The following is a 24,726-nucleotide window of genomic DNA, read 5'->3' on the forward strand; positions in this document are numbered from 1 at the left end:
TTATTATTTCTTGTTATTGAAATTTAGAAATAGTGGTATAATACACATATATGTTAAGCTATAACATGATATTAAAACAAAAGCTACTTTTTGTTTCTATAACACAAAGATTGAAAAGACAATCAGAGACCTTCCTGCATTCTTAAAATTATCTTATCCTCCAAGACCTCCAAGAGAAGGATTTATTCCATCCTTATCAAAGGATATAAAACCCAGTGACGCCAAGATTGATCTATTGGGAAGGGGGCAAGGTAAAAACTAAACAAAAGAGCATCAAAAAAATTAAATTAATTAAAATTAATTAATTTAAATTAATTAAAAAATTAAGAAGAATGTCTGAATATGTATGAGAATTTATGGATATGTAGTAGGGTTCTGTTTTTAAGGGACAACCCTTTGTCAGTGAGGTGAATGCAGAGACATGCAGAGTAAAAAAAGTATATTTTACTTTATTTTTATCTCCTAATTGTCTTTTTATTAAACCTTTTAAATTCTCTATAAAAACACGTGAACCTCCTTTTTCACACCTGTGTTCCCCAGGGGTTGGTTGAGCTGAGTTTTCCTTCCTCTGATGCCATCCTGGGAGCGCAGCTGCTCGCTGCAAAAAAGGGGGTTCCAAAAATAGGCTGGAGGGCTCCGTGGCTCCCTGGAAAAACACTTTTCTCCTATGGGAAAAATAAAATCAGAGTTCCTCTGCTAACAGCTGGTCCTAAAAATGAGGCAGGAATTCGCACTGGGATGATTACTGTGAAAAATGAGGTTCACATATTTTTATATAGAATTTTAAAAGTTTAATAGAAAGACAATTAGGAGGTAAAAATAAAGTAAAATATACCTTTTTTACTCTGCATTCACCTTACTAACAAAGGGTTGTCCCTTAAAAACAGAACCCTACTACATATCCATAAATTCTCATACATTCTTCTTAATTTTTTTAATGTTCTTTTGTTTAGTTTTTACCTTGCCCCCTTCCCAATAGATCAATCTTGGCATCACTGGGTTTTGTATCCTTTGATAAGGATGGAATAAATCCTTCTCTTGGAGGTCTTGGAGGATAAGATAATTTTAAGAATGCAGGAAGGTCTCTGATTGTCTTTTGAATCTTTGTGTTATAGAAACAAAAAGTAGTTTTTGTTTTAATATCATGTTATAGCTTAACATATATGTGTATTATACCACTATTTCTAAATTTCAATAACAAGAAATAATAACATTTATTCAATAATAAATTTCAATACCAGAAATAAAAGAACCTATATTAACACAACCGAGTTTTCTAACCTTATCCACATAACATCCATTACAATATTTGCAAAAAAAACCAATAATATAATTTACATTTATAACATTTCCAGCTCTGCTGGGGCGGGGGGGCTGCGCATCCCTGTGAGTGGGGACATGGGGACACATGGCCCACCCACACACGAGTGTGGCCCGTGGCTTTGTTGGGGGACAGGGGGGATTTTTTGGGGCTGTCACTCGGATTAGTGATGAGGAGGAGGAGGAGGAGGGGGATAAAGGTCCTGGCACTCGCCGGGCTCGCAACAAAACAAAGCACCAGATGGTTCCAACTTCAGCATAATACACGGAGAAAAAGTGTTTGAACCGGGGATGGAAAAGCAAATGTGGAAAGAGAGGGAGAAAAGAAAGAAAGAAAAACCCTCAGCAAGTGTCAGAGCAGAAGAAAGCGGCGGAGAAAAATGGCAAATGTTAAAAAACCGAGACAAAAAAAAGCACAAAGCCACGGCTGCTGACATCTGTCCGGCAAAACCTCTCGCCAAGGGCTCCTTTGGAGTCACCTTGCCTTGCTCCTGTCACCGTGGGGACACGGCCACATCCATGTGCAGGGGACACCGTGCCAGGCGTGCCAGGTGCTGTGCAGCACAACTACCCCTAAATATTTTATTTTATTTCAATATTTTATTACAATATTTTGTTACGATACTTTTGAAGCTCTTCACGCCATTACCTTCACGTGTCCCAGATGTCCTCGTGTGGTGACAAACCCATCCCGGCTCTGCTGGGGGATCTCCTGGGGTTTTAAGGCTGGTTTATGATCTGAGCCAGGTTTATGCAACCCCCTGAGCGAGGCTTTTGTGTTCAAGGAAATTTCTTGAACTCACAGGCCAGAGCCGCCTTGAAAAAGGGAAGAAGGCTAAAAAGTCATCTCGAGCCAGGCATTTTCACCCAAAAAAACCACAAAAAAACCAGCAAAACAAGCTCATGCTGGAGAGGAAGCCCTTATAGCCAGCAGAGAATCCACAAGCTTTGGGGACAGCTGAATTCCTGAGGTTGGATCTGAGCTGGAGCCTGGGCGAGCGGTGGCTCCAGCTTCCAACCGGGAATGCCGAGCTTTACATGAGGCTTGGAATTCTGCTGCTGCTGCTGCCTGGGGCTTGTGTTCCCCTGCCGGGTGGCTCCAGGGACAAAGGGGGGGTCCCTGGTTTTGTGAGCCCCACAAAGAGAGATTGGCACGGGTGGGACAGCGCAGAGCCAGCTCGGGCGCTGGGGGGGTGGAAGGGATGAAGGGCTGTCCACGGTGACACAAGGAGATGTTGTCCCCCCAGGGATGCCACGTCCCCAGGGTGGGGGACAGCCATGTGTCGCTGTGACCTTCAGCTGTGGGACAGCTCAGGTGACGTGGGGTGGTTTTTTTGGGGACAATGAGGAGCTGCAGGGCCGTGTCCCCTGGGGTGCAGGACAGAGCGGAGCCGCGGCGATGCCACCTTGGGGGGGACAGGACAGCAAGGACTCAGAGCGGTGTCCACGTGGCTTGTGGGACGATGAGGAGCAAGGTGGGGTCACCCTTGGGGACAGGACACTGGGGAGCCGGGGTGATGCCACCTTGGGGCGTGCGATGACAGGAGCTGTGATGATGCCGTTTGGAGGGACGGGACATTGAAGCGCAGGGTGATGCCACTCTGAGGTGTGGGGCACTGGGGACCGCGGTGGTGCCACCCTGGGGGACACGACACTGGAGAGCTGTGCCGATGCCACCCGGGGGTGCAGAGCAATAGGGAGATGAGATGATGTCCCCTGGGGTGCGGGATGGTGGGAACCGAGGCGATGCCACCCGGGGGATCAGGACATCGGGGGACCGAGGGTTACACCGTCCTGAGGTGCGGGACAGCGGGAAGCGGAGGTGATGAAGTGACAGCGGGTGCAGAACAGCGGGGACACATCGGTGCCCCAGGGGTGCGGGACACCCCGGCAGAGCCCGGCCGCCCTTCCCTGTACCGGGGGGCGTTCCCGGGTGGTGCCGCACAAAGACCGCCGGTCCCCCCGCCCCGGGGCCGCCCCCGAGCCTCGGCCCAATAAACGCGGCCGCATTTGAACGCGGCGCCTCCCCCGAGCCCGCAACGCTCCGAGCGCTCCGAGCCCCGCCGCGCCCGCGGGCACCGGCAGCCGGTGAGCCCGGGGCTGGCCGAGGGAAGGGGAAGAGGAAGGGCTTCCAGCGAGCCCTGGGTGCGGGGGGAGCGCGGTTCGGCCCGGTCCCTCCTCCGCGGGCGGTGCCGGGGCTCAGCCCGCCCCTTCCCGTCCCTTCCCGGCGGGGCCGGCCGCGTGTGCGGGCGCCGGGACGGGCCGGAGGGGAAGGGGCGCAGCGGAGAGGTGGGTGCCTGGGGAAGGGGCTCTGCAGGGCGGGGGGGATGCTGGAGGGATGGGGATGGTAACCAGACGGTGCGGTCGTGATTTCGGGGGGTGTCCGTGAGTGGGTGCCAAAGCCACCGAGGTCCCCTCGGCGCTGCTGGCAGTGGTCCCGCAGGGTGACACTCGCCCTCCTGCCAAGGGCGCCCCATCCCTGCGTGTGTCCCAGTTCCCGGAGAGATGCTCCGAACGCTGGCAGCGGCGGGGTCCGGACCGCTCTCCCCGGCTGAGCCCTGCAAGCAGCCGGCTGTGGCTGGAGGAATTAATAACAGCAGTTGTTTTGTCATCGGCAAAGCTCTCGCTGTCACCAGGGTGGCAGACAGCATCTGCTGTCTGCTCACCCACCGTGGGCCCGTCTCCTTTGGAGCATCCCTGTAGGGATGGAGCCTGTGAGCCAGGAAAGCCAAAATCCGCAGCCGAGGAGGTTCCGGAGCTGGGATTTTGGGGGATGGATGGGTGAGAATTTGGGTGGATCCCTCTCATTTTCCTCCTGTGCTCCCCAAAACGGAGCTGGGGGAAGGCGCTGGACGCGTTATCGCCGTGATTCAGCAGAGCCCGGCTTTACCGGAGCTCTGAGCTCCCCGGGAATTACCGAATCCCACATTTCCCCGGATAAATTACCGGCTCGCTTTGTTTACTTCAGAAATAATCAGCTTTGTGCTTCCACCTTGGGCTTTATCGCACCCGGGGCTCCCCGAGTTACTGCAGAGCGACTCCAGCCCGATTTGCAAAATCAAACCAGATGGGCGCTTTGTTTTTCCCTTACGGAGGGAAGGCTGGCGGTGAAAAGCCCCATTACAATGCAAATACCGGCCTGGCGTGAATATTCAAACCAATGCGTTGCTTTTGATGCTCTTTACATAAATTTATAGCGCTTTTATAGGCCGTGGCTGCTTTGCTAATCTGGAGCGGAGCTTGGTTAACAGAATCGCTGCTCTCTGCCAACTTTGGAGGGTCTGGGGGTGTTTTTGGGGTGCAGGGGGAGAGGTGGCGTTGAGGTGTAAAGGGAAAATGATGAGTGTGGGTCAGTGGGGAGGAGGAACAGCGACCCTTGAAGAGCTGTGCGTGCTGTCAAGTGATTTAATGACATTTTTTACTGACGTTTAGGTGCTTCATTGTCCTGCTGGGTTTTGTTGTTCCCTTTCCCTTTGGTTTCTCGGGGTGAGCCTTTGTGGGATGGGGTGGAGATTGCCCCGACACGGTGTGGGGATTTTGGGCTGGACACAGGGATGGGGCACCGAGCTCTTTGGTGTGAGTGACAGGAGCCAGGGAAGGGCTGGAGCTGTGTTTGGGGGGTTTAGGTTGGATTTTAGGAAAGGTTCTTCCTCCAGAGGCACTGCCCAGGGAATGGTGACATTCCCGAGGCTGCCGGAGCTCCAGGAGGGTTTGGGCACCACTCCCAGGGATGGCCAGGTTGGGATTGTTGGGGGGTCTGTGCAGGACCTGGAGCTGCCCTGGATGATCCCTGTGGGCATTTCCAGCTCAGGGAATTCTGTGATTCAGCAGAGCTGCAGCTGTGATGGATGAGATGGTTCATTAGGGGAAGGAGATAATGAGTGTGGGACAACCTCAGCTCTGGCTTTCCAGCAAGGGCTCTGCAGCCTGCTTTTGGTGGCTGCTGGACATCTCACACAAACCCCAGCGTTACAAACCGGGCTCCTGGTGGGTTTTGGCAGCTGTTTTCACATCACCCCGGCTGTCACAAGAGCAGTGGGAAGGGAAAGTTGCTTTGAGGTGCCCGAGCGTGGCCGTGCTCTCCAGAGCAGTGACATCCCATGGAGTAGGTGCTTGTGTTTTGGACGTGGCCACAGGATGCTGCCCCACTGGGTAATTACTGCTAATTACCAGGCCCTCGTTTTAGTGGAGGTAATTAAGAGTAGCAGCAAAAACAACATTTTCCTCGCTGTCCCTTGGAGCTGGTGACTTTCATGGAGGGCAGGTTGGTGACCATGGGGGCATCCGGGCACAGCATCCCCAAAATCTCCCTCTTGGGCAGCAGAAAATGTGATTTTGTGTTGCTCTAATGGAAAATGTCCCTGCCCACAGCTGGGGCTTGGCATGAAGTGGCCTTTAAGGTCCCCTCAAGTAATTCTGGGATTCTATAATTCCTACTGTTTACAAACACCACCCCCCCAAAATAAACAAAAACAAAGTAATTGTGCTAATTGTGGTGTTTTTCCTTGCTGATGCCATTGATTGACCAGATAATCTGTGTCTTCATCAGCTCTAGGCTGAAGTTGATATTGATTCCTGCCACTTAATATGCGAAGCGGTAATTACTGTTTAAGCCTATATTGTTTGAGTTAAATTTAGCTGAGAATTTAGTCCTATCAGGCCCCTGCATTGTGTGCTGTGAAGGTTATCTGGCTCTCAGGAGGGGGTGGATTTAAAGGCAGGAAAGAAATGCCGGTGAAAACTTCCTCTTCTCATCATCCCGGAGCGCTTTGCTTCCCCGGGCTGGTAATAAGGAGAACAGAAATCAAGAATAATGTGGTGCTGACTCTCCTAAATGTGCATTTTCAGCTCTGTCTGCTCGAGCTGGTCGTTCTGGGGGACTCGAAACGCCACAGAGGGTTGGCAATAAATCTGAACAAAGTGATGCCCTGTGCAGGGACCAGCCCCTCTCCTCCTCACGGGGACCATGGAGCCCCCGCTCAGCTGCTGCCCCCCTGCCCCTATTATCCCAGCCACCCTCCTGCATCTCAGCTGCTGGCCCATCTGGAGCAGAGATGAAAGGCTGGCCTTTAATTCGGGCTTTGTGTGCCTCTGCCGTGTCCCCCCTTCCCCGTCACGGCTGCTGGAGGTGGCTCTGATGCTGCTGACCTCATTACTTTGACTGCTGCCTGATGCCAGCTCACCAGCTCCTCAGGTAGGAGGCTCGGGTGGGATTTTTTTCCCCCCCATCTCCGTGGAAGTGCTGCTGAATAATTCAGTCAGGAGGAGGCATCTTGGGTCACCTTGCTCAGCCGGCTGCGTGCCGGAGCCGCCTGCCTAAGATGGAGGTTGCGCAGGATTGCGGGATGGCCGGGCTGCTGGCAGCTCCCTGACTCCAGGTAGGCAACCAGCCTCAAATCCCAGCTCATTCCTGCTGCTGGGAAGCAGCAAATCCCTTCCCCGAGCTCTGCAGGGCTGCTTGTGTCCCCCCTGAGCTCTGTCCCCGTGGGGATGTGTGAGGCTGCCACCCAAAAACTCACCTGGGCTGTTGGGCAGGTGTGGAACACGCACCTGATGCTCTTTTCCTTCTAGGGATTGTGTTTTTCCTGCTGGTTTTGTGGGGTCCTCGATGCTGGACTTGCCCAGGGTGGGTTTTTGGGCTCCAGCAGCAGGGATGCTCGGGGATAAATTGGGAGGTGGCACCCAGCTCTCTGCACTAACTGGGGAAACTGGTTCTGGCAGTGTAGCTGTAAGGTCAGGTGCTGGAGACAGCTCTGGGGGGGCAGGAGGTGGCTGACCCCAAAGATAAGAGGTTCAGAAATGCTTGGGAAGCTCTGTGGGTTGGAGTCATCTTTGCTGGAGGCTTGGCTGTGGCTTTTGGGGCTGCTGGAATGTGCAGGGAGGGCTCCCCAACACCAGGATCCAGCCAGTGTGGAGCCCTGGGGGTGCAGGTGGGAAATGGAAACAAGTTTCTTGTCTTCCTCCTGCTCACAGGCACCTGAGTTTTTGGGTGCTGCCTCCTCCTCTGTGCCCCAGGTCAAAAGTGTCTGTGTCCTCCCTCCTCCCCACAGCGCTTGGGCGCCGTGAGAAATCAGCTCAAGAGGGATTTGGGGGGAGGAAAAATGGGACAGGGAGGGTGTGAGGCTCAGGTGGAGGAGTTTTGTCCTCTCCCTGGAGTGCTCACAGCCATCCTCGTTCTCCTTGCAGTGCAGGAGGGAGGACAGCCTGGCTGGGCTGTCCCTGTCCCACGGGCTCTGCCTGGCAGCAGCCCTGCATCCCTCAGCAGATGTGGGATCCAGAGGATGCTGTGCCTTGGCATCTGCTCCTGCAGCCGCTGGAATCAAGGACACGGCTGCTGCAGTGCCTGCCCTGGAGATTTCCTGGCAGGGAGGTGGAATTGGGTTGCAGTTGGAGCAGCTCTGCTTGTCCTGGGGTGTCCAGGAGCGCTGCTGGTGACACAGGGAGCCACAAGAACCCTGTGAGGAGCAGAGGGGGCTGCTCCATGGCAGGGCTGGCCGGGGAGGGGGTTTGGGAAACTGGGAAAACACAACCTGCAGCAGTCACAAAAGCAGAATTCCCGTGGCTGGCGGGTGTGGGGTGATGGCTGAGGCTGGCCAGGCATCCCTGGATGCCCAGTTGGGTCCTTGGAACACCAGGTCCCTGCAGTGCCTGTTGTCACCAAGGACGGTGACAGTGCCTGTGGTGCCCCAGGGTGGTGGCACTGGGTGACACTGCTGCCACCCAAAGCCAGCCAGGAGCCCTGGGCCAGGCTGGACAAGCGGATTCAGCCAAATCCTTCATTTCAGACAGGAAATTTCCCTCTCCTCCCCTGCCAGAAGAGCTCCTGGGGCTGTGATCCTCTGTTAGCAATGGATGAGAGGGGTGAAAACTTGACTTGGAGGGGAAGATGAAGACCTGAGGCAGATTTGGGCTGGGTTTTGTGTGCCAGGTGCAGGACACCAGATAGATTTTGGCTGTCCCCACGCTGAGCTCAGCTCTGGGTTTGCTGCCTGTCAAACCCTTCTCTGCCTTCAGCCAGGGCTTGTCCTGAAATCCCTGATGGGGGAGCAGTGCAGGCAGTGCTGGGCTTGATCTTGGGGGGTTTTTTCCCCAACCTGAAGCGTTCCATGACCCCAGCTTTGGCACAGGGGGTGTGTTGTGCTCATGGAGGGGGTGGGCAGGGTGGCTGGCCAGGGATCTCCTGCCCTCCCCTCCTCAGGCACAGCCCCACACTCGGCTCCCTGCAGTTGCTGGCTTGTTTATCCTCTCAGCAAAGCATCACCTGGGGATCAGTGGAGCCCAGGGGAGCAATTTTCCCCTGCAGCACCTGAGCTGCTCCGGCTGAGTGGAACCAGCCTCTCCCGGAGGTGGCGCGTGGGGCCGTGGCCGTGGCTCAGCCACCTGGGCTGTGCCTCCCCAGGCTTTGGCTCTGCAGAGCTCTTGCTGCTCCCTGACTCCTTCATCCCAGTGGGATGGGAGAGGCTGGAGCAGTGCTGGAGCACTTCATGCGACCACGCACGGCCCCAGCCGGCGCCGTGGGCAGCTCCCGTGCCGGCCCTTGGGGTTTTTCGCTGTCCCGTGGCACCGATGCTCACCTGGGCCGTCTCTCCCCGCAGGTGAGCGTGGCAGGCTATGGGATGGATGAAGCTGAGCAGGACCAGTATGAAGCTCGTCTCAAGGAGCTCTTCGACAGCTTTGACAGCACAGGCACGGGGTCCCTGGGGCAGGAGGAGCTCACTGACCTCTGCCACGTGCTGCACCTGGAGGAGGTGGCCCCGGCACTGCAGCAGACCCTCCTCCAAGGAAACCTCCTAGGCAGGGTAAGGATCTGGGGAGATGGGGCTGGGGAGGCAGTGCCTCCATGGGATGGTCTTGGGAAGAGGCTGATATCTTTTGTATTATAAAATTATAAATTTGATGTAATTTGTGTATTTCCAACATTCCTGAGGCTCTGGTGCCACAGGACTCGGGGAGGATCTGATCTGTTCAGCAGGGTGGGCACAAGGAGACTTCCAAGAGCAGAATTGGTGATAACAGGGAAGGGAACTGCTCTGTCTGTGGTTTGAAGCTCAGGAATCAGCGCTTCAGGCTGAGCCTTGTGCTCCCAGTGCTTTCCCAGTGTCCAGGCCAGAGCAAGTGCCAGGTCCTGGCTGTCCTTGTGCTGGCATTTGGCTGATGCTGTGCCTGTGCCCCCGGCAGCAGTTCCTGGGTCACCTCCCCAGAGCAGCTCACCAGGTGCTTGCACAAACTCTGAGCCTCTTGAGACGGGGCAAGGACCTAAATCCAGGGCTTGAGCCTGTGATTTACGCTGGCTTAAGCTGTAGTTAGACCGGCGGGGCCGTGTGCGGTCCCACACGTTTTCTAAGGTGGAGAATACTTGTCTCACTCAGGCAGTCTCTGTCTGAGCCACCTTTGGCCACGTTTCCTGGTGTTGGTGGCTTCCCAAAGCCGTTTTTCAGTGGTGTTTGTACCTTTTTGGAGTGAAATGCCAGGGCAGTGAGCAGAAGCTGCTTGCCCTTGGGGGGATCTCCCCGTTCAGGGATGTCCTTGTGTTCTGCATTACGTCTTTCCCGGCACGCCGTGCTCACAGTGCATTAGATCCTTCCCTGGAAATCACCCTGAAATCCCATCACTGCTCATTAAAATCAGGAAGATGTGGAACAGGGCAGCCAGGGCTTTCAACAGACACGGAGCCATCCCGACTCCAATTTCCGATCAAACTGCGGTTTTCACAAACAAAATCATTCCTTTAATGAACAAAGGAATTTTTCCTTTTTCCTCCTCTTCCTCTCCTGCCCTGGGGCTGTAGCTCTTCTGCTGAGAGTGAGTGGAGCTGGAGCAGGGATGGATCCAGGCAGAGGTTGTTGACCTTTAGAGTTGCAGTGTGGCATTTTTTGGAGCATCAGAGACTTTCTGTGCTGCTCTGTCATCCTGAGCATCCAGCACTTGGGTGCTGTTATCAAAGAATCCCAGAATGGGTTGGGTTGGAAGGAGCTTAAAGATCATCCAGTTCCACCCTCTGCCATGGCAGGGACACCTCCCACTGTCCCAGGCTGCTCCAAGCCTCATCCAACCTGGCCTTGGACACTTCCAGGGGCAGCCACAGCTGCTCTGGGCACCCTGTGCCAAGGCCTCCCCACCCTCCCGGCCAAAAATTCCTTCTCAATATTGGATATAAATCTGTTTTCCTTCAGCTTAAAGCCATTTCCCCTTGTCTTGTCACCTGGCCTTGGCACCTGTGGGATGGTGGCATAGAGAGAAGCAGATGTGGCTGTCACAGCTGGTGGGGGCACCAAAACCCCGCTGTGAAAGCATCCCAGTGCCAGGTCACACCCACCCCACCCCAGCAGGGCACATCCCATTTGATTTCATTCCCCTCTTTATCCCTGGGGATGCTTCTCCCTTCCAGCCTGCCACAGGAGCCTCAGGACAATCTTTGTGTCCTCTCCCTGCTCCCATCTCCCCAGTTCCTGAATTAAAGGCTCTCGGATCCTTGGGGCTCCCCAGGGTCTCGTGGGGAGAAGAGCAGCAAACACGAGCTCAGACTTGCTGCACCTGCCAGCCCCTGGCTGCAGATGGTCCCAGCCTTTGTTTGCCTGCACTTCCAGGGGCTGGGATTTATGGCAGGGCACCGGGAGGGGGGCACAGGGGGGAAGGTTTTGTCTGCTCGGGGGACACTCGGTGGGGCCACGTGCTTGCCTTTGTGCCTGTGCTCTGGGATCAGGGAGTTGTGGAATGATTTGGCTTGGAAGGGGACTTGAAATATCACCTTGTTCCAACCCCCTGCCCTGGGCAGGGACTGGGAGCTGAGCTGGCATCCAGGGCTGGGGGTGCTGCCTCCCCTGTGAGGGTTTGGGGATTGATGGGGTGTGGGGGTGTGAATCCTGCCCTGACTCGTGGCAGAGCCAAACCCCTGTGGAGCTGTTTTTCCTCACACCTTGTGTGCAGAGGTGATGCTCGCTGCGGTTCCTGGGATTCCTCAGGAAGGGTTTCCCCTCACCCTTGATGGCAGGAGTGAGGGGATGGGTGTGCCTGTCTGTCTGTCTGTCTGTCCTCTCTGTGCCCTTTAATTAGCAGCAAACTGGAGGTGTCTTGGGGACAGTGCTCAGGTCAGCCCTGGCACTCAGTCCCTGTCCCTGGAAGTGTCCCAGGCCAGGCTGGACAGGGCTTGGAGCAGCCTGGGACAGTGGGAGGTGTCCCTGCCATGGCAGGGGATGAGATAAGCTTTAAGGTCCTTTCCAACCCAAATCCTTCTGGGCTTCTGTGGGCGCTGCAGGGCCTGTCCTTGGCGCTGTCCTTGAGCAGGGATGGGGAGCTCAGGTTTCACCTGCACCTCTGCATTCACAGCCTGCAGCAAGGACACCCTGCCTGGGCTCTCAGTCCCTTCCAAGCCAGGTTCCTGCAGAACCCCCTCCCCTGTGCAGTGGTGCTGCTCCCCTGATGCTCTGTGGGGTTTGCCCTGCGTGGAGGAACGGGCTGAGGCTGCCCTGGGCTGCTGTTCCTGCAAGATTGGCTTGTTAGGAGCTGAAGGAAAGGCTGGAGCTGTGCCAGGGGAGGTTTAGGTTGGATTTCCTTCCTCAGAAGGTGCTGGCACTGCCCAGGCTCCCCAGGGAATGGTGACCCAGGAGGGTTTGGGCAGCGCTGCCAGGGGTGCCCAGGCTGGGATTGTTGGGCTGTCTGTGCAGGGCCTGGAGCTGCCCTGGATGATCCCTGTGGATCAGGAAATCATTCCATGACTCTTCATCTCCCCCAGCAGCCATTTCCCTCCTCAGCCTCCTGCCTGGAAGGAGTTTGCGAGCGGGGACGGAGCTTTGGGAACAGGGTTGTGCTGCAGATCCAGGGCAGGAGCCGCTGCTGCCGGCCTGTCCCGGCCGTGCCAAGTGCTGTCCATGGCAGGGACCCAGCAGGGAGCAGCAGGTACCCTGGCACAGGCACACAGCTCTTTCCAGTGCTCATCTGGCACAGCTTCAGAGGGAGCTGGCTGGGAAGAGGCGTCAGGATTTCTCGGAGGAGCCGGAGTTGCTCGGCAGCCGCGGTTTTGCTCGGTCCCCGATTGCCGTGGGGAGGCTGGGCTGGCCTGGCTGAGCCTCTCTCTGCTGCTCTGTTTGTCTTGTTTGCCTCTGATTTATTTGTGCTGGGAGAGTTCTCCTGGCTGGGAGTGGGGCTGGCTGTGCAGTGCTGGTCTGGCTGGGGGTTTGTAGGGTTGTGTGCGGTGTCCCTGAGCCTGGGGACATTGTGCATCACCTCCCAAACCCCCAGCCTGCTTGGGATCAGCCCAGATTGCTGAGAGACCCCCGTGAGCAGACACACAAATGAGAAATACCAACACAGAATTGTAGAATCAGAGTGGTTTGGGTTGGAAGGGACCTTTAAAGCCCATTTCCTTCTGCCACGGGCACCTCCCACTATCCCAGGATGCTCCAAGCCCATCCAGCCTGGCCTTGGACACCTGCAGGGATGGGGAACCCTGTGCCAGAGCCTCCCCACCTTTGCAGGAGGATTTCTGCAGCATTTGTGGCTTTGCTGTCCCATGGCTGCCTTGCCTGGCTTGTGCTCAGCTCTGATTTTATCAGTGGTGTTCCTGGAGCCCTCTGAGCACGCTCTGTGTGTGCAGCCACGCCACATCCAAGGTCAAACGTGTGCCACAGACTGGTTTTGCTGCTGTTAGGAAAACCTCTGGCCCTTGTTGAGGAAACATCTCCCCCCTCTGCCAGCTGGGACTCCACCTCCAGAGTGAGGAGGGCATTGGGGAACCCCCTGTGCCTGTCCAGCTGCTGCTGATTTACGTTTGAGATCCTGCTGTGCAGCACAGGAGCGTGGCCACATCCTGCTCATCCACATCCTGCACATCCCCAGCCTCAGTTTCCCCAGCCTCAGCTTCCCCAGCCCTTCCTCCTCCTCATTACTGCAGCCATGATGGGGCTCGTTCTGGTGGTGTCAGAGGTGCTGCACACCTGCCCAGATGTTTTGGCTTTATTTAATTCCGTGTGTTTGCATGAGGGATGCAAAGTGGATCTTGTTTTCTTGGTCCCATCCAAACCCAGCCCCAGCAGGAACCGAGGATGTCCAAGGGACAGAACCAAGGGATTGGCTCTGGCTGTTGTCACAGTTGAGTTCCTCAGAGCACCCCGTGGGGAGGGAACCTGTAATTTGAGAACCCTCATCTTTTATTCATCCTCATTTAGTCTAAATGTCAAGTTGGTTTTTTTATTTTAATCGTGGAAATTCGCCCATCTCTGTAAACTGTCCTTTTTGAAGTACACCAGTGACTAGAAATGGATGGCAGCAATTAGCATTCAGATGAAGGCATTCCTGATGAGCTTCTCTGCTGAACATATTTTTTAATTGTCTTTAAGAAACGTGCTGAAAATCGTTTAAAGCCTCAGGGGTGATCGGCAGGAGGTGCTCCCCTGTCCCTCCGTGGCTCACCTGTGTCCCCTCCCTACCAGAGAGCTTCTTGGTATTTTTTTGAGCTTTCTTGACACCCAAAACCAGGCTGGAGAACTTCCAGACCTGAACTTTGCTGCTTGTGCCTCCCCCAGCAGCGTGAAAATCCCTCTGAGTGCAGCTCTGCCTTCGCCCAGAGCAGCCTGGCTGGGCTCCTTTAAATACAAAATCTTTTGTTCCGTGCTAGAAATTCTTCTAAGATTTATTTAGCCAAAAGAAATGGCAGCAGCCAGCTCTGGCTGGCCACTGACCCATGTCAAATAGCTCCTCCAGCTGTCCCTGGGTGTCCCCCACGGCTGGAATTGCTGACATTCCCCGGCACATGGGGAGGATGCTGAAGTCTCTTTGTGGCTGTTCCTGCCTGGGAGGCAGGAGGATTTCCAGGAAGGCACAGATGGGGAAAAAAGGAGGAAAAAAAAAAACCCCTCTCAGTGGCAGGATTATCTCTCTGGTTTTCCCAGCTACACTCCAGGCCTGGTATTCCGAGTTCAGCCCTCTCAGAGCTGCAGGAGCTGGGGCAGGGCTGCCCTGGAAAGGGAGGGATTTTTCTGCCATCCACATTGGGAAATGATTTTTTTTTTTTGAAGCTTAATTAGGGCAGTGGAGCATTTCCACAATGGACTATTCATCCCTGACCAGGAATGGTCTCATTGTAGGAGCCACTGACCCTGGCCAGGTCACCTCAAGTGATGGAGATGCTCCTTTGGACGTGTTATTTTGGCTTCTTGCTCGATGGAAAAACCCAACCAGTGCACGAAATCTGTGCCTTTGGATCTTTCTGTGGCAGCAATAATTCCTCCCACGTGCCCAAAGGTGTTTTCATGTCCCTTGCTGTCACTTCTCCAGTTCCTTCGTGCCCCTTGCCGAGGCTGTTGGCACAGGGGTGATGATTTGAGTAATTCCCATCTTCCTGCTGGATTATTTGCCTCATATTTAACTCTGCACCAGCTGATTTCCTCTCTTCTTCCCGTTGTTTTTTTCCCCACAGGTCCACTTTGATCAGTTTAAAGAAGCACTTATCCTCATCTTATCCAGAACCCTGTCAAATGAAGAGCACTTCCAAGAACCAGGTAAATACTGAAATGACCTAAAATAATCCATTTTTATTGGCAAGGCAGCCGTGGGTGGCTCTCACAGGAGAACTCAGAAGAGAAAATGCTTTTTAGGTGCTGCCATCTGAGCAGAAAAGGCTGATCTTGGGAGAAAAGGGAGTTGAGATCTCTCGTGGAACCTTGTACGAAGGTGTTTTTGGAGCCATTGGGTGTTTCCATCCCATTCCCATGATTTAAATGCTCACAGGATGAGAGCACAGAGCTGCACCACGCTTGAGATGCTCAGGATGTCTCAGCTCTCTCCATCCCACCCCACTCCTGCTGCCCAGGGATGCTTTAGGAGCTGAGAGTTGTGGCCAGGCAGTCAAATGACTGATTTCCTCATTTCCTGCTGCTGCTGGGGGTTTTTCCCAGCTGGGATTGGTGTTGGTTTTTTATGTTTTTAAACATTAGGTTTAAAAACCTGAGGTGAGTGGGGTGTAGGAAGCTTCACTGTGTTTCTCCCAGGAAACAGTCAGGCTGCTCCAGAGGTGCTCCTGAACAAGTGAAGCCCATGAGAAACCAGCTTGGGGCTGGTCAGAGAATTCCAGGATGGAATTTTGAGTGCTTTGAGTGGGAAGGAACCAGTTCCACCCCCATCTCTCCTTCCACCATCCCAGCTCGCTCCAAGTCCCATCCCACCCGGCCTTGGACACTTCCAGGGATGGGGCAGTGCTGTGAATCCTCAGTGTTCTGGTTTTTCCTTGCTTTTTGTTTCAGTGTGCCTTGAAAAATGTGGATTTTTAGGCTTTCCTTGGCAGGAAATGTGGTTTCAGCTCCAGTGTTTCCCCCCTCCCCTGCCAGGGACTGGGAGCACTGGGAGCTGTGGTGATGCTGAGCCCCTGCAGCTCCAGCTGGGCTCACACCTGTGTGTAAATCCCTAATCCTGTCTTTGGAGCAGCAGGGGAGCAAAATCCCCCAAGGAAGAAAACAGCTTAGCAGAGGGGGAGAGGGAATTCTCCAGGTTTCCTCTCCTGGAGCATCAATCTCAGCTGGAGCATCCCACTCTGGAGAGAGAGAGAGAGAGCAGCCTGCCAGCAAAATGACAACTTTCCCCTTTAAATAGTCTGCAAAAAACCACAGGGTTGGAGAGCTATGATTGATGGATTATTTTTATTTTCCACCTCTCATTTCCAAAGCTCTTCAGTGCTTCCAGAGGGGTGATGGCAGCTCCTGCACCCAGCATTCCTTATTGGAATTTCCAAGTGCAGATCAGTGGATGCTCAGGGAGGGGGGAGCATCCCTCCCAGCCCCTTGGGAAGGAGCTGGCACAGAGCAGGAGGCAACCCCAGTGAGCCAGAACTAATCCAGCATTCTGCATTTATGGGGGTATCATATGGCTGAGAGGCTCCAGCTTGATTGAAATGTAAATAAATCTTCCAGAACCGGTGAAATTTGGGGGTTATCACAGGGGAAATGAGAAGTGAGAGCCCTCCTTGGGGACACTCCTGTCAGCTGGGCTTGGAATGGCAGGAAATCAAAGGGTTTGGGGTACAGGTAGGGAGCCAGAGCCAGGCAGGCCTGGGAGGCATTTGATTTTTAATGCATTTTGACAGGTTGGTTAACGCCAAAGTCTTTGCTTCTTTTAATTTAGATCAAACTGGAGATTTGGAGAACAAGCTGCTTTGTGCTGTTGGTGTCAAACTGTCAGGGAGTGTGGAAATGCTGGTGTTCCAGCCCGCCCCAGGCTTGGGAAAAATTGAGTTAAGAGCTCTAAATCGTATCATTTAAATGAAAATTTAATTTGGGGGGGATTGGAGGGGGAGGGAGGGTGGAGAAGCAGAGATTTGAAGGCTGTTTGCAGCATCTGGGAAGTTTGCTCTGGAAGGAAGTGGCTGTGATGGTTTTATCCAGGGATTTTTGGCACAAGGAGGGTGACAGGAGAGACATGGAGCTGCTGCAGGCACAGAGGGATGAGGCTCAGGGAGTTGGGGCTGCTCAGGATGGAGAGGAGAAGCTTTGGGAACACCTTACAGCCCTTTCCAATAGCTGAAAGCAGCCAGAAAGAAACAGGGAAAGGGATTATTCACAAGGAGTGCCAGGACAAGGGGAAATGAGTTTGACCTTCCAGAGGGCAGGGATGGATGGGATATTGGGAAGAAATCCTGCCCTGGGAGCGTGGGGAGGGCTGGCACAGGGTGCCCAGAGCAGCTGTGGATGCCCCTGCATCCCTGGAAGTGCCCAAGGCCAGGCTGGACAGGGCTTGGAGCACCCTGGGATAGTGGAAGGTGTCCCAGGAGATGATTTCCAAGGTCTCTTCACCCAAACCATGCTGAGGCAGGAGCCAGGGCTGGGGACAGGGAACCAAAAGCGCTGCAGTTCCTGCAGGAGCAGCCGATGGGGTTTCCTCACTCCGGGAGGAAGCAGCAGGTGGGAGAAGCACTCAGGCTTGCAGAGAGCAGCTGATATATTTATATTTTATTTTTTTTTCTTGGCAAAGAGGCTGAATTCGCTGAGAGACTGGCAGGGAGGAGGGTGCTGCAGGCTCTTTGCCTGGAAACCAAGGCAGGGCAGAGTTCCAGAGCTCTGTCCCCTCGAGGGTGTCAGTGTGGGGACACAGAGCCAGCTGTGAACCAGAGCATCAGCTGGCTGGGCAAAGCCTGGCCCTGCTGGGAAGAGAGATGGGGAAATTCCAGGAAAAGCAGAAAAAGGCTTGAATGTGGTTTAAAATAATCACTGTTTTAGCTCTTGAGAAGCGTGGGACCCGGCTGGGTGCTGCTGTCACCGCTGCTCTTTGTCCAGAGATCACTGCAGCAGTGAGGAGGGACAATAAAATAGATTTAAGGGTGGGGAAAGGAAGGAGAACAAAACAAAACAGAAAAAAATCAGTTGTGTGGGTGATAAAGGGGGGGGAAAAAAAAAAATCAGGCTTTTTTTCCTCCCCATTACAGCAAATAAAAAGTGCGTGGAAGCTGGGCTAGGGAGGGATTACCCGGGGTGGAGTGCAGGATTACAGGAACACCCAGGAGAAATTAAAGAGCAGTTTGACGCCATCGTTCCTACAGTCACCAGGGGGTTTGGGTTTTTTCCTTCCCTGCTTTTTCCTTCTCCTTCTGGAGACAGCAGAACTGCCCTCTGAAAGAAGCAGCTGGTGGGGATGATGCCTTTTGGAAGGGCTCCATCCGTGGGGGAAAGGCTGTTCAGGTGGGGCTAAAAGCAATGTCACAGCCCTGCCAGGGGTGGTTGATGGCACAGAATATTTTTGGGTCCAAAGCCCGTTGATTTTTGGATATTTTGGATTGTGGTGACCCAGCCACGGCTCCTCTGCTGCTGGAGCCTGAATTATGAAATGGGACTTGGAGGAGTTCAGACATACCTGGTGCCTCAGGGGATTAGGATTTAGCAGATCCTGGCTGCCTTGTGCTTTGCCCAGCAGTTGGAACATCCCTCCCTTCCAAATCTTAAGCAGCAGAGAAATTAATTTCAGCTCCAAACGCCGGGATTGAGGGATGAGGGTCCTCCTGCTCTAAACCCCCTTTTGTCTGCGCTGCAGGGCTTTGATGCCGGGCCCAGGGAAGGGGAGCCCCCCTCCCTCCCCATCTGGGGGCAGAGCAGGATTTTGAAATGACTTATCTGGCGCAGAAAGGCAGAAAATCAAGTGTAAATCTCCAGCCATGGAGAGGTTTCACCGCCGGGATGGACGGGGGGAGCGAGAGGGAATCGATGCTTTCTGTCCTAAATCAGGGGAGGGCTCATGAAATGCAGATTTAGGGGGGGTTGTTTCATTTCAGAGGGCACTTTGAGGGCCACAAACCCTCTGGGCAGTGCAGGAAGGTGAGAGGCTTCTTCTCTCAGCCCCCTGCTCAGATCAGGCCCCAGTGGCTGATTAGGCACCAGCTCTGGAGTGTGTTTTACTGAGCCCACGCTTTGCCGAGGGCTGTAGGGAGCAGGGAGGGCTCAACCTATTTTATTTTTCTATTTTTTTCTCTCTTTTCTTGGTGATTTGTCAGCCACACAATAGTGGGGGTCTGAACAGCAGCACCTCACCTTGCTCCTGGGGGGAGGAGCGGGTAGCAGAGCATCCTCCCCTCTGTTCAGGGGGATATTTGGTATTTTGGGGATAAATAGCACACAGGGCTGTCTCGTGGACATCTGCTTCAGTGAAAGGTTGGATTTTGACATCTCCTTCGTGCTCCTGCTGTGCTTCTGAAGGCACACGTGGGTTGAGCAGCTCTTTCCATCCAAGGTCGGACTTGATGACCTCGGAGGTCTTTTCCAAGCTTAACGCTTCTCTCACCCTTCCTCCTCCGTTCTGGCTGGGAATGAGAACCTGTTCAGTGAATTTCCTGCGTTCAGGAAGCAGAGGGGTGGCTTTGTGTGTGCTCAGCATTCCCTAAAATACTGGGAATGGTGGGAGCATCAAGGGGCAGCAGCTGCTGTGCTGGGGGCTGGGAAGGCAGGAGCTGGAGAGGTTTAGAGGATGCTGGAGGTGTGGGAGGTGTCTGTGTCCTCCTGCTTGAGAGATGGGGATGCTGGAGAGGAGAGGGATTTCAGGGATGGGGCTGCAGGATAAGGGAAGAGCCGTAACCCAGTGTTAAGAGAAGCTCCCTGGCTCTGGAAATGGGATTTCAGGGTGCCTGAGCTGGGATCCCCTCAGCAGCTGGACTCAGGCACAGCTGGTTTGGAAGTTGGAGCAAACTTTGTTCTCCTCGAGCTGTGAAGGGTCACCTTTAATTACAAAAGGCAAACAAGCTCAGAGCAGAGAGAAATCCACAGATGCTGAAAGCACAGAGGTGGGGAGATGCTCCTGTTCCCATCCCTGGGCTCCCGGGGGGCACAGCCTGATGACACTTGTGTTTCAGAGAGTTTGGGTTGGAAGGGACTTTGAAAACCATCTCATTCCAACCCTCCTGCCATCAGCAGGGCCACCTTCCACTAGAGCATCGAATTTCCAGCTGCAGTCAGTGTGGATTCTTTGGGAAATCCGAAAGGAAATTCAGCTGTCGCTTCGCTATTGCTGAATTCCCCTCCTCCATCTCTCCAAAGACAGATGGAGGTACGGCTCTGTCTTTGGAATAATAAAAATGATTTCTGAAGAAAAAACAAAGCCCCCAGCCCTCTCTTGTGTGGGAGGGAGAAAATAACTGGGTGAATGAGTAGCCACAAATATTAGCATTTCAGAGAGAGCTGCTGGATGGAGATTGTTCACCACTGGGCGGGCTTTAATAGGAGTGATAAGGTTTGCTTTTGTTCTGGGGCTCTTCCTTAATCAGCCTGTCTCCTCCTGATTTTTCTATCGGTGCACTCCATCACCCAACTTTCATGTGCTGAGTCCCAGCTGCAGCAAATCTTGTTAAAATGGCCTTGTTCAAACACGGGCGCCGGGTTTGTTCCCTAGAGCTGGATGGAGTGCGGGGCTGCAGGAATCAAAGCTCTCCTCAGCCTGTGTATTTTATAATTCATTGCATAGCTAAGTTGTAGAATATATATATATATATTTTTTTTTCCCCCCTCTAACAAGCTTGAAGCCTTTTCTTTCATATCTAAAGAATATTATCCGAGGAGGCATTTGGGGTAGGGGGGTTTGGAGACCCGCTGCTTTCCGTGTATCCTTTGTCAGTGGTGGAGCAGCTTTCCCTGTGCCTTATTAGTATTGCACTCTTGCATTTCTTTTATATCAGAGCCTTCTGCAAATAAAATTTTCAAAAGCTGCTGCTCTTGCCACCAGGAGTGGTGGAAAATAAGAGATGATGGAGTCCTGGGGGGGTTTCGGCACTCAGGTTAGCAAACACTGAAACAAAGGGTGGCACGGAGCCTTCCCCTAATTGAATCCCTGGTTAATTTAGTCCTTCCTTTAATTTGCCCCCTGCTCCAGATGTCAGATGATTCTCACTGAAAACAGCCCAAAACGTGGCTTATTTTTTTATTTTTTTTTTTTTTTGCTTTGTTTTGATCCTCGCCTGCGAATGCTCCGGGATAATTCAGTCCCCAAAGGCAGGAGCTTGCTGCGGGAAGCTGGAGCTGGGGAATGTGGAGCCCCTGTAATTAGATGATGACTCCAAAAGGGGTTATTTAGATCTTGCAGTTGGCTTTGGCTGCTCAGCACAGGCTGGGACCTGCCCCACCATCGCCTGGATCAGCTGCTCCCGTCGGCCCCCCAGAGATTCCAAACTCTCCCCATTTTTTTTCCTCTTGTTGCTCGGTTGTTTGGGCATTTTTAATGGAGCTGAAATTCAAACCCATGGAGAACAGCCCAGGTGTCTGTGGGATCTGGAGACTTGAGCTGCAGCTCTGTCCCTAATTAAACCTGCCTGATGCTGCTAATGGAGATTAGTGCGAGGAGGAGAGGCCTAATGGACTTTCCATCCGAGGCTGAGGGGGTTTTCCTCCCCAACACCCTGTTAACTTGATCTGGGAATTGGGGAAGGGTGAGGAAGAGGAAAATTCCACTTTGTGATGGCTTTTTTTTTGGCAGGGAGCAGCACCAATTCTAACCATCATCCCCAGTGCCAGGGTGAGGGTAGTGATGATCCGGGAATGGTGGTGGCAGTCGGATGCTCCGAACTCTGCCAGCAGAACAGCTCAAAAGTCACATTCCTGATGTGTTTTGTGCTTGGATTCCCCAGATTCCTCCCCAGAAGCACAGCCCAAGTACATCAAAGGTGGCAAACGCTACGGGCGCCGTTCCCTGCCGGAGTTCCAGGAGTCGGTGGAGGACTTTGCCGAGGTGACGGTGATCGAGCCGCTGGGCGAGGAAGCGCATCCCGCACACATCGCTGCCAGCCAGGAGGTGAGCAGGGAGTGAGGGGACCTTGGGGTGGCCTTGTCACCTCTGGCCGTGGCTGCTCCCCGCATCCAAAGGGGTTGGGACGTCCCAGTGCCTTTCCTTGGGATCAGCCGCGCCTGCCTCGCTCCGTGTGCCGTGGGAAGCGGGGAAGGAGCCGGGGCTGACGTGCTCCTGGCATTGCTGGCTCCTGGCTGCAGTGTGGGCCAGCAATTAAGGGCTGAGCCGCTGCCTCCGTGGCTAACGAGGTGTGGGCTGGGAGCAGACGGAGCACGTCCACATCCATTAGCGCAGCTGCCAAAATCCGGCCGTGGCTCCGGCAGAAGGGATGGGGAAAAGGGGTGGTGGGCGTCAGAGCACCACGGCCAGCTGCTGCTTTGGGACAGTGGCATCTAATTGCTCCAAAAAAATCCACATTCCTGGTTTTGTGCTCCAGCTTTGTGGCTCTCTTTGTGCCAGTGCTTTCAATCCCAGAATCTCCTCTCGCCTCCCCAGACGGGGAAGCCAAAGGAGCCGAGCGGTTGGAGTTGGTGCTGTTAGAGCACAGCCACAGCATCATTTCCCTGGAGCTGGGCTGCTTCCAGCCTGCCCTGCTGTGCCAAGTATTGTTGATTCAGGAGCGTGTGGTGGGAGTTTTTCCACTGGGAAGGAGAAGCTCTGCTGCTTTCTCCCTCCTCTGTCTCGTGGCTCTGCTTGGAGTGGGGCTCTGCCGCCGCTCTTGTAGGGGGACACCCAACCCTGTGTGAGAAAGCAAGGAAGGAATTTCCAATTTCCGTGGTTTCAGTGTTATTCCTACCCAGCTGAGTTTAAAAAATGATAAGAAAAACCCCAAACCAGCACCTCAAAGAAAAGCTTTTCCATCACACCCAGCTGCTTTTCCCTGCTGCTGGTGACCTTTGCTCGCTGCCTCAGGGATGCTCATCCATCTCCTGGCGTTGGCCACGCGGGCTACCCTGACCTTGGAATCGATGTTAACCCACCCACACTCCCCAGGGAACTGATGGCCTTGGTGGAAGAGGCTACTCTAATCTTACCCCTTGGTTTGAGGTGTAAAATGGTAGTCCATTAACAAGGTCAGTTAATTAACCCACACTGCGCTGGGGCTGGATCAGTCTCCAGCTGGGAATGCTTGTTGCACCTTTTGGGCTGCTGGGATGGTTAATTCCTTTGCAAAAATAAGCAAAAAACTGGCTAAACTTGGGAAATCCCTACTTTATCAGCATTGCTGTCTCGCTCTCCAAAGCAGATCCTCTTGGTATGCATGGAAATGAGGTGCTGGAAGGTATTGAAGGGTCCCAGGGGAGTGTTGGAGGCTCCTGATGCGCTGATTCCTTGGGATTTGGCCCGGGGAGCAGCCTTTGCCCAGTTCTCTCCTGTTGTGTGTACAAACACTCTGCTGGCGTTCCTCAAGCCTGTCCCTGGCCTGAGAACTGGGGCAGGATGGCTTAATTGCTGCTTGCTCCCAAGCAGTGCCAATTAAAAGGGCTCAGGCTCTGTCTGAGAGGTTTCCTTCCCTCCCTCCCTCCCTCGTAAACACGAGGAGAGTCTGGAAGTCTGCTCTGGGATCCTGGGATCGGCTGCCCAGGGAGGCTCCCTGCCCTCCACCCCCAGGGCTTTTTCAGGTGTTGTTGTATGAAGTGAAGAGCTGCTGGGTCTGGATTTGGCATTGACCCTGCTGGGAGTCGGGGGGTGCTGGTGGGATCCTGAGGGTCCCTCTGACCTGCAGGAGTTTGTCCCCATGGATGCTGGCTGTGCTGGCTCCCAAACCTCAGCGGGGAGCGTCTGTCACCTCCCCTTCCCCAGCTGCTGGCTCTGCTCTGGGAGAGATCCCTCCTCCTTGCAGCTTCATGGAATCCCAGAATGTTTGGGGTTGGAAAGGACCCTAAAGCTCATCCCATTCCCATCTTCTACCATGGGCAGGGACAGTTTCCACTAATGCTATCCAACCTTGAGGTTTTGGAATCTGCTGGCACATCCCAGTTCTGTCCCTTCAGTGCCTGCTGGAGCCGCTTTGCTCCCGTGCTCTGTGTGTTTCCTTCTGCACAGAATTGTTTCCAGCATGGCCTGGCACTGGAGAAAACCATTTTGGGGGGCTCAGGTTGAAACTTTGGGTCCTCGATGTGAGACTCCTGAAGTGGGAAAGCCAGGATTTGTGAATAACAGCTCAGGAATAGCACCTGCTCCCAGAAAAGGTGTGTGACTGGAGCTTTGGAGCTGAAGGCACCGGGTGTGGGGGTTTGACAGCTTTTTTTTGGGGTCTGTGCTCGGGCTGCTCAGCCCAGGGAGCTGCTGTGTGGATCTGGGAAGAACGGGGGATCCATCAGCACCGGGGCCAGGGCTCACCTCGCGGCGCGCGCTCCCGATCGGCGTTTTAATTAGCAATATATTCTGGGGGAGAACAAAGGTCTGGCTGGCTGGAGCAGATGGCAGGGGGGAGAGGTGGCTGCTGCCTCATTCTGGGCAGAGCAAACGGCACAGGCTGCAGATGCTCGCCCGCGCCGCGCCATTCAGAGCCGTGGCCATCTGCTCGCCGGGCACGCGCCTCCCGAAGGAGAACGCGTTCCTGGGATCCCCGTGGCTGTGACCCGTGGCCAGCTGTGGCCCTGCTGGGGCTGGGGGACAATGAGGGCCTGACACGGGGATGTCCCGGCCCCTCTTTGTCCCCTCGCCGGCGGTGGCCGACCCCGAGCCCCCCGCGCACAAAGGGAGCCCCGAGCCCTGCGCAGGGAGGGAGGGGAGGTCACACGAGCGCCCCGGGGTCACTTCAGGGGGTTGCCAGCCCGAAAAAATCCCTGGCTTTGTTCAGCCTCCTCAGGTTGTTGGTGTTTATGGGGTTATTGTGGTCTCAGAGAATCCCAGAATGGTTTGGGTTGGAAGGGGAGCTTGGAGCTCATCCCGTTCCACTCCTCCCACTGCCCCCGGCTGCTCCCAGCCCTGTCCAACCTGGCCTTGGACACTTGCAGGGATGGGACAGCAGCAGCAGCTTGTCTGGTTTTGCTGCAAGTGCTTGAAGTGAGGGGGTCTGGTGCTAAATCAATCTGATTTTATGTAAAAGTGTGTACATTGCTTATGCAAAAAGACTTGGACACAGAGGATCTGTCTTCTGAGCACCGCTGGCAGGTTTCCCTCAGTGCCCCAGCTGGCCCCAAGGGCGAGGATGGGTGG

At 54.2% G+C, this 24,726-nt stretch overlaps 1 protein-coding gene across 8 annotated transcripts in view; it reads left to right on the top strand.

Moving 5' to 3' along the window:
• The first annotated feature begins 3,361 nt into the window (after positions 1-3,361).
• Positions 3,362-24,726, top strand: part of NIN (ninein) — a 60,231-nt gene continuing 38,866 nt past the window's right edge. For 5 of the 8 annotated variants that reach the window (XM_014257503.2, XM_088057647.1, XM_014257502.2 and 2 more), the window contains exons 1-4: positions 3,427-3,609; positions 8,916-9,119; positions 14,735-14,816; positions 21,404-21,567. In XM_014257503.2, coding sequence (XP_014112978.2) covers positions 8,937-9,119; positions 14,735-14,816; positions 21,404-21,567 — 429 coding nt within the window. In that variant the 5' untranslated portion in view covers positions 3,427-3,609; positions 8,916-8,936. The other 3 variants (XM_088057645.1, XM_088057650.1, XM_088057646.1) reach the window with 3 other exon arrangements.

The sequence above is a fragment of the Pseudopodoces humilis genome, chromosome 7 (assembly GCF_049639895.1).
Source record: "Pseudopodoces humilis isolate 2021_Gansu_Grassland_sample_001 chromosome 7, ASM4963989v1, whole genome shotgun sequence".
NCBI lineage: Eukaryota > Metazoa > Chordata > Aves > Passeriformes > Paridae > Pseudopodoces > Pseudopodoces humilis.